General features: G+C 40.0%; 1 protein-coding gene across 1 annotated transcript in view; it reads left to right on the forward strand.

Annotated features, from left to right (window-relative positions):
* The first annotated feature begins 7,194 nt into the window (after positions 1 to 7,194).
* Positions 7,195 to 11,061, forward strand: part of CCDC58 (coiled-coil domain containing 58) — a 51,067-nt gene continuing 47,200 nt past the window's right edge. Inside the window, exon 1 of the mRNA XM_006884235.1 lies at positions 7,195 to 7,248. Within this exon, the coding sequence (XP_006884297.1) occupies positions 7,198 to 7,248 (51 nt within the window). The 5' untranslated portion in view covers positions 7,195 to 7,197. The remainder of the gene's footprint in view (positions 7,249 to 11,061) is intronic.

Genomic DNA, 11,061 nt, shown 5'->3' on the forward strand with positions numbered 1-11,061 from the left:
AACAACAACAACAACCATTTACAATACTACTTTCCCCCACTTCATCTCTGACCCTTATTATGCATCTTTGTTACTTCCTATACTCAAATTGTATCAGGCCTCCAAGGTTTAGGCTGTGGTCTGATTATGCATTCATTTTTGGAGGGCTCATCTATTCTGTTTATATAACTAGGTCTACACTGACAGCTCCCAGATCTTTATTTCCATAATTTTACCTCTCCTTTCTAATGTCTTCAGTTGAGGTCCTATTAACCTATTGTTGTCAAACTGATTCTGACTCAGAGTGAGCGTTCATCAGGTGGCTGAGGCTGTAAATCTTTGTAGGGAAGACTATCCATCTTTCTCTAGTAGAGCAGCTGGTGGATTTGAACCACTGACATTTTGGTTTACCACCTATAAAGCACTAATGAACCATCTTCCTTACCAGACCATTTACCGTTTCCAACTCATTTCTGCAATGGAGCAGCAATTCTTTATTCTTCAAAACCTTTAGTTCCTAAGTCCTTCCTTAAGTGACCCAAGGTCTAAAAACATCATACTAATAATTTCTTCAAAACACCTTCCATATGTATTTCTTTTTCTGTCATTTCTATTATAATCTTCCACACTGGTTTTATTCTTCTAAGCACAAATTAATTTTGTATGCTGCCAAGTTAATTTTTGTTTTAAAGAAAAGCTTCTTTGATGATGTTTCTTGCAAAACATATTTTTGTTTGTTTGTTTGTTTATTCTGGCTCAAATTAATCTGGTTCAAAGAAGTGCAACTTATCTATGACCTCCTAACCAAAATCCAAAGCCTTTTTTTCTCCTACTGTCCTTTCTTCCTTCCACCATCCACAGACTTATCACTGTCCCTGCCTCTCCTCATCTCCCACCAGCTGCTTCAGTGGAGACTTCAATAGATAAGCCTGATCTTTACAACTTTGTCTTTCTCTGAAGTTCCGAATGTGGTAGATACTATCCTGGCCCTTGGGAAGGGGTCGGTGAGCAGAGAAAAGCCCTGATTTATAGAATTTGCTGGTAACTCACATCATAGCAGATCAAGGAACCCATATAACATCACAAAACATGGAATTGTAAAGAGATGTACACAGAGCCAGTAGGAAGGAGTTCCAAAATACTTTACCTAAGACAACAGCATTAGATACAAACTTCCTTTAAGTGGTAATATTTAAACTGCAATGTAATATAGTTTCTGTTTTATAGCCCCTGGAGTGTTAACTGGCCTCTCTAGCAATAAGGGGAACCAACCCCTTCTTTCAGACATTTGGATCAGCCCAAGACCCAAAGCACAGCTCAGTTTAATGAGTAAATATTATCAATGAAAATAACTCAGTACAACATTTAAAAAAACAGCACAGAGCTACTAAATCTTATGTTATTTTCCTCAAACTACAGAAAAGTGAAAAAGTCTTGATGAGGAAGAATATACTCAGGTCCATTAGAAATAGGATTTTTTAAAATGTGTTTTTCTAAAAGATGACACATCATTGAACCTAATCTATAATAACTGTTGTTTTAACTTAGCTATCACTGAAATGATATACAGAAAATGTCTTTTCAACTAAAACTGCCACACACGAAAACCTGTGAGAGCCAGAACTCGACAGGAGTATCATGTTTTTCTGGGTCTCAAAAATTTCCACCTTTGACAGAGGCGATCTTAACAGTTGTCAACTGAGTCAGTTTTCAACTGATGAACTGATGTGAACCTTGCCCTGCTGTCCTGTCAAGATTTCTGATATGCTTGAGCACACTGTTATAGTAACTGCTCTTTTCAGAATTCTGACAGCAAGAATTTGGAGTATGTAGTTATTCCTTTTGGTAACTTATGTATATTAAAGATGTTTCTTTAAAAAAAAGGCATTAATAAAGCCTGCAATACTATTAAGCACAAAATTAGGCTGAATAAAAAAGAACCAGCTTTAGGGACTACTACAGCACTTAAAATCTGCTCAATTATCACGAACTTAATAGCCAGTTTGCTGTATAAGCTCCTCAAGGGTAATGCATAGGTATGCTGTTGATTGCAATACACTTTAGTCCTAGGAAGAGGGGAAGCCAGCCCATTTTAAGCTTTTACAGCTTATAGTATACAGGGCACATAGGATGTGCTCAATAAAAATCTATTGGTATGACTTGGAGAGCAGGGATAACAAAGCCAAAGGCTGGAGTAATAAAAAAATGGGGCAGGTGTCCATTTAGAGCTGTTTAGCGAGAACAAACAAAAAGAATAGAAAATGTAGTAGAAATAAAATTAGACTGGGAGTCAGTTTTGGCTATTTCCCAGCTTTGCACATAATGACCCAGTGCAAGTCAGTGCCCTTCTTCTTCTTTCATTTCTATCTGTAAAAATAAAGGACTCGTCTATTTTATTTCTAATACTTTAAGATTTGATTTCTATACTGTGAGATCTGGAGTAAGTTGACAAGAAAGTTGCTGATAAATATAATTTTAGAAGGCCACAGGATCTCAAACACATGAAGGGGGTCTAAGAACTTTAAGTTAACAATCTTGACCTATACCTACACCTGTAAGACAATAAATAAATTCAAGCTCATAAAGCCTCCATTATGCTTGTTATATTTTATTTGCTAAGGGAGTAAAGATTTCCAAAAAATCAAGGTCCATCACTTAAAAGATTAAGATTTTTGTTATCTAAAATGTCATTTCCTGAGAACTTCTTATTCCAAATAAAATTCTAGATGAACAAAGGATGCCTAGATTGTTTCTCTTGGCCTACTATCATTGGTGAAGGTTGCTCTTTTAAATCAGTTTTTCTACTTGCTAAAGCCATTTATAAAGGGTATGATTCAATGTCACAAGTAAATTTACATTTTAGGACTCTTTGATTTCCTATCAAAAGACTTGTGACAAATACACACACACATATCCTAAACAAGCAGGTTTTTTTTCTTTTTTTAATTAAATTTTATTAGTTTTAATGAACATTTACAGAGATTTTGGGTTTTCATTCATTCATTGTTGCACTGTTTTCTCCACCCTCATCCCCAGTTCTTTCTTCTTCCCCTCCCCCCTCCATGTCTGTTTTAATTTAAACAAGCAGTTTTAATAGCATAGGCTTCAGAATTAGAGGATATTGACTCCTCCTTGGATTCTAACACTTTCTGACCACATGAACTTAGCAAGTCATATTAATTCTACGATCTTGTTTTCTAATTTGTTAGAGGCAATAATAAGCAGACTTAGCTGAGAGAACTACTAAGGGAAATCAGTGTATGTGAAAGTACTCAGCTATGGCAAAAGTGGATGAAAAGAGTGGATCACTTAGAGTTGCTCATGGAATCTCAGACAGTCAGAGAAAAGTAATTTGGGTAGCTGCTCATAAAATAACTTTGTGGACTACTAAAAAATTTACTACCTGAAGTAAAAGAAGTCGTTCTTCAACAGCTCAAGGAAATTTTGTTTTGATTCAGAGCCCAACAATGAAGTTCTTTCAGTCCAGAAAATTGCAATTTTACAATGCAATGATGCTTTCACTTTCTTGAAAAGTTTTACTAGAGGTAACAAGATGTATACAGAAGATTTCAAATGCAACAAACAGTTCAGCAAGTCTGATTGTCAATAAAATAAGAGTTTCAAGGGTTTTTGTCCTTTTTGTGTGTTGTTGAAGAATGTTTGCTTTAAAAGGAAGTAAATAATATTATCAAGTTTGAGAGATCTTTCACTAGATAGATATTTAAGATAAGCCACCTAATATTTTTTCTCTCCTACATATTAAATTTGCTTGTTATGTGCCATTGAGTTGCTTGCGACTCATAGCAAACCTATGTACAACAGTTCTAAACCCTATTCTATCTTGAGCTAACCTCATTGTCTCTGACACATCTACCCCATTACCCCAGTCACTGAGTCAATCCAACCAATCCAGGGTCTTCCCCTCTTGTACTGTCCCCCCACCCTCCCAAACATGATGTCCCTCTCTCCCAAGACTGGTCCCTCCTTGCAACATTTCCAAAGTATGTCAGACGGAACCTCAGAATCTGTGCCTCCAAGAATCAGCCTGGTTTCATCCTCTCCAGGACAAATTTGTTTGTTCTCCTCACAGCCCATTGTATATTCAATACTCTTCTCCAGCACCAGAGCTCAAAGGCATCCTTCTTCTATCATCCCTAGTCATTGTCCGGCTCTCTGATGCATAGCATGTAACTGTGAAGACTATGGCCGGGATCAGGCATACCTTAGTCTCTAGAGTGATAATCAAGTTTGCTTAACTCTCCCAAATTCAAGGAGATCTGATGGTGCAGTTTGTAGAGAGTTATGCTGCTACATACATGGAAAGGCAGCACCTCCCTGGTGTTTGGAATCTATCAGCTGCTCCAGGAAAGAAAGATGGGCAATATCCTCCTATGTGATTTATACAACCTCCCAAAAGCTACATGTTGTTTTTGATGTCACAGAAACAAGAGAGTGAGAGATTAAAAATTTACTCTATTTTTCACACAATTGCTTCATTTGTTTACCTCATTTCAACAGTTAAGTCTGGACCATTTGTCCTCCAAGAGTAGAATTAACAACGAACAATTTTTTTTTTTTAAATGAACTCAGGGTGGGTTAGGGAGGAAAATGCAACAATAAATGAACGGAAATCCAACTTTTCTGTGAACCTTCATTAAAATCACAATTTTAAAAAAGATAGGGGAAAAAGTTGAATGACATGACTTTTTAGTAACTTAGCACCATGGGAAAATGATCCCCACCTGGATCTTATCAAAGCTAATAAAGTCAAGCTTGGGAATGATTTGCCCCCGCTTCTAGAAAAGAGCCACGATATAAAACCACTCTGAATTTTCAGACCCTAGTAGGTTTGAGAAGCGCTCAGTGAGCAGCATGGGTAGCCATTAGGTAAGAAACTGCGCTGCAATTTCAAAACACGTGTTCAAATCTACCCACTGTTCAGTGGGAGACAGATGGGAAATCTCACGCATGATTTACTGGCTCTGAAAATCCGTCGGAGGGTTAGCTATGCGTCAGTTCCAACCCAACAGCACACAACAAAAACAGTCCTACAAAAGTCAGCTCTGGAGGCCTAACTGTAAGGAGTTGTGCTGCCAATCAAAAGGTAAGCCGTTCGATTCCACCTGCAGCTGTTCTGCAAACAAAAGAATGAGAGTGTCCTCCCCTGTATTTTACAACCTCTGAAAACCTGCTGGAGGGTCTGCTATAAGTCAGTTCTGACTGGGAGGCACAGAACAACAACAACAGCAATTGTATTAGAAAAAGATATCATGTGTGGAAAAGTAAAGGGTCAGAGAAAGGGAGGTTAGAAGAAAGGGAGAAAGAGAGAAAGGGAGAAGGACAGATACAATGACTTTAACAATGAACTTGAGCACGCTGGAGAATGTGAGGATAGTGCAGGCAGGGGAATGTTTCCATCTGCTGTTCATAGGGTTGCTGAGTTGTGGTTGACTGGAGAGCACCTAGACTGATGTTCTTTAAGTTAAAGAACAAGGGAGTTAAAGTCTCCTTCCCTAACTCCACATACCAACTGCACAAAGGTCTACAACAAAAAATAAACAGCAGGTCCTGTATTTTTATAACATGTTTCTAAAAGCAAAAGCCTTTAACACTTTTTAAAAAAGTACAAATATCCCTCATTTCAAGAAAAGGTTTATTTCAGTCCTGATACTTTAAATCCTTTCCTTTATCCGACACTAAATGGGTAAGGGAAGGGGAAGCCGTAGGTAGAGTGATGGAAGGGGCGGGGTTTTTGTGGAAAGCTTTATAAATATTAAGGAAGGGATTTAAGGATGGCAGGTGCATATCCAGTGAGCTTGGGAAATCGTGGTTAAACGGGACTGGAAGCAGAGAAGGGGCTACTTAAAATGGTGAACAAATGCACGCCTCTCTGGAGTTTGAAATCCACCAGAGGCTCCACTAGGGAAAGATGGGCAATCTCCTCCCGTGCAGTTTACAGCCTCAGAAACCAAATAGAGGGCCAGCTCTGAGTCGATTCCGACTCCGAGGCAATGAATTTGCGTTTTTGAGAGGTGGGTGGCTAGTCAGGTGCACGGGGTCTCTCTGGGTCAGCCCACATCTCTGTTTAGCAGCCTCTCGCTTGGCCTTCTTCACTCTCCCATTATCAACACCAAGGCACTGAGCAGGAATTGAGGTCGCAGGATTCCCTTGCCTTCCGCAACCCTGCTCCCTGCCCTCCCTTAATCCGGCCCGTGTCTTACCCGCCGCCAGGCGCAGGCCGCGGAGGCTCCCCATGGCGTCTTGCTCCGCAGATCAGCAAAGTGTCTCGGAGGGAACGGGGCGCGAGCGCATTCAATGTCACCCGCACTAGGGTCAGGGAGGAGCGGAGGCCCGCGGGCGGGGAGAGCCGCCCACGAGTGACGTGGGCGTGTGGGCGGGGCCAGATGGACGTGTGGGCGGGGCCGGCGGGGTGTAGGGGACGCGCGGGACGTGCAGCCGGCTCCTTGCACTTTTTTATTTTGCTCGTGCCAGTGCAAGTTCTACACCTCTTTTGTAAAAGAGCGTCCTTGTGGAGTGTGTTGTGGGCGTTTGCAATATGTTTTTCTCTAAGAAATTGCCAACAAAAAAACCCCACCACCGTAATTATTAATTGTACAACTTTGTGAAATATAAACTCCTGAAATAGCATTATCGTATAAGCCCTACTGTTAGGATCATGACCTCCGCCTCTTGTTTGTTTAGGGGTTATCTCAGGCTAATGGGGGGGGGAGAATAATGCATTGGCTAGTTTTTATCTTTTTTAAAACTGATACCCTACTTAATCCCTGAACCCACCTTGACAGATGGACTAATTTCTTGATTTTTCTAGTGGTCCTAATAACAAAGCACCTCATTGTAAGGATGGGAAGCAGAAGGTGTAGTGGGATGGTTAAAAAAGCACATCCCACTTTAGGTTTCCTCCTCGAACAATCTTTAGAAATAACTAGTCGACTCTTTCCGGTTTTGTAAGAAAGTAATATTGGAATGCATTATCACTTCAAGGGCTGGTATACTTTGATCCTTGAGTTCCAAGAGGACACGTTAAAGGAATAGAAGGGAAGAGAAAGATTAGCAGGGTGCCAGGGGTCCACTGGGCTGGAGCTAAAACAAGTCCATTTAACAGGCAGTTTCCCTTAAACCAGTTTCTTGTCAGGCAGCGCCGCGGCCACCTATGCTCTGTGGTGATTGGCCCGCGGCGGGTCCCTCGTGCTTTTCAATATGGCGGCGCCCAGTGGCAGTGTGAACTGTGAGGAGTTCGCCGAGTTCCAGGTAATGGGGTTTTCCTCGTGGAACAGGCGTGTCCCTCCTTTTGTCTCCGCACCCGGTTTCCGTCTCTGATCCGGGAGGGAGTGCTGCATAGTTGTGGAAGAAGCGAGTCTTTCCAGGCTTCCCTGGAGGTCATGGGGGCGCGGGCTTGGCCTTAGAGAGCGAGGCTGCTCTGTCGGGGGTCATAGCTTGCCTGGTGCTGCCCAAACCTGGAAGCGCCCGGCTGCACCTCGGTGGTATAGCCGAGTTCGGGCCCCCGGATAGGATCGTAACAGGCTATCACTCTTAGTATTGAGTTCTTAGGCTCTGTCTCTTAACCTTTTCAGAGTTTTTGTAGGAAAGAAAGAAGAGCTAATATACTTGATAAAAGAAAAAAGCTTGGTGCATTTTAGTGGCACAGTACCACTTGGAGGGGCGACTGATTCCCCTTGTTCTGGTGTCAGAAAAATTAATATTTAGGAAAACACAGGTTTAGGGCTAATTATTAACTCATGAGTTAAAAGTACAGGGGTCTGGATTTTGGCCAAGTTGTAGGAAAGTTATCGGTTCCAGTGCAGACAAAAATTGCCTCTGTGTGGTTAAAAGAGTTGAATAGAAAAACCTTGACCTTAAACTAAGGTATTGTCTTTTAAACTAAAGGTCTTGAAATATCATTTGACGTTTAGTTAACCCAGACGTGTAGTAAGGTCTACTTTGAACCGTTTTGTAGCTAGTGACAATATAAACAGACCAAATTATTTAAAAAACCCAACAGAATTGTTAAAGTAGTTTGTGTGGGGTCTCTCCACCATTATTGCACCCACTTTAATACTGCATTGGTACTCAAAATGCATGCTTCATTACCGACCAGTCAGAAACAATTCAAATCTGAGCCTCCTTCCAGTCATCAAAGGCTCTAAATTGCATGGGGGAGGAGATTGCTCATCTTTCTCCCCCTGAGCGGCTGGTGGATTCGAACCACTTGAGTTAACATTTGGGTTAACCTTTTGATTAACCTTTGGGTTGGCAGCGCAACTCTCTTCTCAGAGAATCACCACACTAGGGACCGACCACAAATGTAATCAGAGTGCCTGGCACTTACAAACACTTGTAAAAATTTTAAATAGATTGGGGAAAGAAACTTTGTTAGATTTAATATTAACTGGTCTACCTGCGTTTTGCATGTTGGATTGCTAATTAAATGGTCAGTGATTCAAATCCACCAGGTGTTCCATGGGCAGAGATGAAGCTGTCTCCTCCTGTGTAGATTCCATAGCTCCAGAAACTGGTAAAGGGTCATTATCAGTCATAACCAACTTGTAGGCACTGAGTTTGGTTTTGTTGCCCTTTGGTCTTGGTGTTCATAACCAGAGTTGAATTAATGAGTTCAGACTATTGAACAGCAGTAGCCTTATGATCTATTGGAGTGAGTGCTAATTAGGGAGTTAGAAGTTCTGAGATCTAGTACTGCTTATGCTGTTAACGGCTGTGTGATCTTGAGCTGATCATTTAACCCTTTTGGGAATCATTAGACTGTCTCATATGATTACTTGTAAGCACTTGAAACTGCTTTCTATAATTTGAATCCCTAAAACCAATTTTCAGAGAATCTCTTTTAGCAATTAAACCATTAATACTGCTTAAACAAAGCATTGCTATTTCTTTCCAAAGGTCAGATACAATATTAAGTGGGACAAGAGCTAAAATGTCTTACCTATTCCCTACATATAAGGATAATGTAAATTAGTAAGGTCATAAAATGAGCCTTAGTAGCTAAACCTGGAGGGTGTTTTTAGATAGTTTCTCTGTAAGTTTTTCAAATGTGCGATTTCTAATGCAGACTGCCACAGGTTGAGGAAACATGGTATAGTCTGCAGAGAGTTACACTGAAAAGCATTGCCTTTCTGGCCATTTGAATCCACCAGCTGCACCAAAAAGAGAAAGGTGGGCAGTCTTCTATGCACTTTATAACCCAAGAAGTTGCTGAGTGACCTTGGGTTAGAGTTCAAGACTTAGTTTTCCAGGGCACCTTATTTCATATCATTGCAGGTAAGTATAAAGACATGTATTCCTATTCAGAATACAAGAACATAAATGAAGGTGGTATACAAATACAAAATTTTAGTATACCATTTATTTTAATAAGTTTAATAAAATTACAAGTTTAACTTGCATGCTCATATGTTATAAAGCAATGTTTCTATTTCTTAAAGCTATTAAACCATTCTGCTTTGTATGTTAAAATGAAACTAACTCATGGTGACCTTATGTGATGCATAACAGAATTGCTGCTTAGGGTTTTCTTGTCTGTAATCTTTATGGAAGCAAGTCATCAGGTCTTTGCTCTGTGGTACATTTGGAGCACCAGCTGTTTAGATAGAGTGCATACTGTAGCACCACCCGATGAGCTTAAAGTATCCTAAATCTGAAAGGTGCTGCACTGAATCCTGTGGATTGGGAATAGAAAGTCATGTACTTAATGTTTCAAAGATTAGAGGCTCCCCCACCCCTGAGTTTTATAATGAATATGTGTAAGCAGTGCACGAGAGTTGAAAACAATTGTACGATACCTGTATCCACTGGTTAGGTTGTATAGTTAGCCATTTGCTATATTTAGCAGATATCCATTTATCTAACCATTGGTCCATCTTTTTTGAGCTACACTTCATAGTAAGTTGCAAACATCAGTACACTGCACTCCTGAACATGTCAGCATGCTTTTAACACCCATCTTATGTATACTATTCATTGAGTTTTGACATAAACATATCTGTCATACAAACCTCATCAACACATAAATAATATTCTGTCTGTAAAAAATACCCCAATATGCCTTCCCAGTGACTCTGTCCTTAACCTTCGCACCCCCTCAAAAAATGGATTTTCAGTATATTTTCAGTTCTTATTTTTTCATCCCCAGAATTGGACTTTGCACTTCTGAAAAAGATCCTGTATCCAAAATGAAGGAAATTCAGGAAAGAATATCTAAAATGGAGAGATTGTAATCCCATTATACTACTCATTTAACAAGAATTTATTGAACACAGCAAGTGCCATTTAGATTCAGTAGCCTAGGTGCACTCTTTCTCTGTTGGTGGGGAAGGTCTCTGGGTTCTGGTTGACTCGCCGGAAGCCTTTTGATGGGAGATAAGGAGAACTTGAAGTATGGGCTGACCTGTGGCATGTTTTAATTAATTTGATTTGCAAAAATTTCTGATTGTTACTATTTTTTAAATGAACATTCCTAAGTGTTACAGCACTCTTCTGTCATTTCTCTGTATTGAGGTAACTATGGGTTGCTGTGATACTGAACTTTGTTCTATTGGTCTGTCAAGTGCCATAATGGTTACAAATGGCTGACAATATCTGGTTACCTAACAGATTAAGATAGGCTTGGAAGCAGGAGTGGCATCCACTTCCTAAATATGCCTGTGAAAACTCTATAAACTTAGAGAAAGGAAAATAGTTATTGAACAAAGATAAAGTCTTTTTTTTATGGGGTTAATAATAGATGGCACTTAACAACAAAAACAATATATATTGCAAAGCTCTTGTCTTCCACTTTGGACTTTCATTGGCTTGACTGCTGTATGATGGCACTCTTATATTTTTGTTTTGTTCTGTGTGAATTGTTTTCTTAGGCAGTTGTTGGTTGTTTCTTTTTTTTTTTTCGGAGGCCCCGCTGGGATTCTGTTGTTGTTTTATTTTTAAAAAATTTATTTTATTATTTTGTGTGTATGTACCATCAAATCCTATCTGACTGGTACAGGAGGAGATTGCCCCTCCTTCTCCAGCAGAGCATCTGGTGGATTTGAACTGCCAAGACAATTGTGGTTT

Source organism: Elephantulus edwardii, unplaced genomic scaffold (assembly GCF_000299155.1).
Source record: "Elephantulus edwardii isolate Elephantulus edwardi_28Jun2011 unplaced genomic scaffold, EleEdw1.0 scaffold00032, whole genome shotgun sequence".
Classification (NCBI taxonomy): Eukaryota; Metazoa; Chordata; class Mammalia; order Macroscelidea; family Macroscelididae; genus Elephantulus; species Elephantulus edwardii.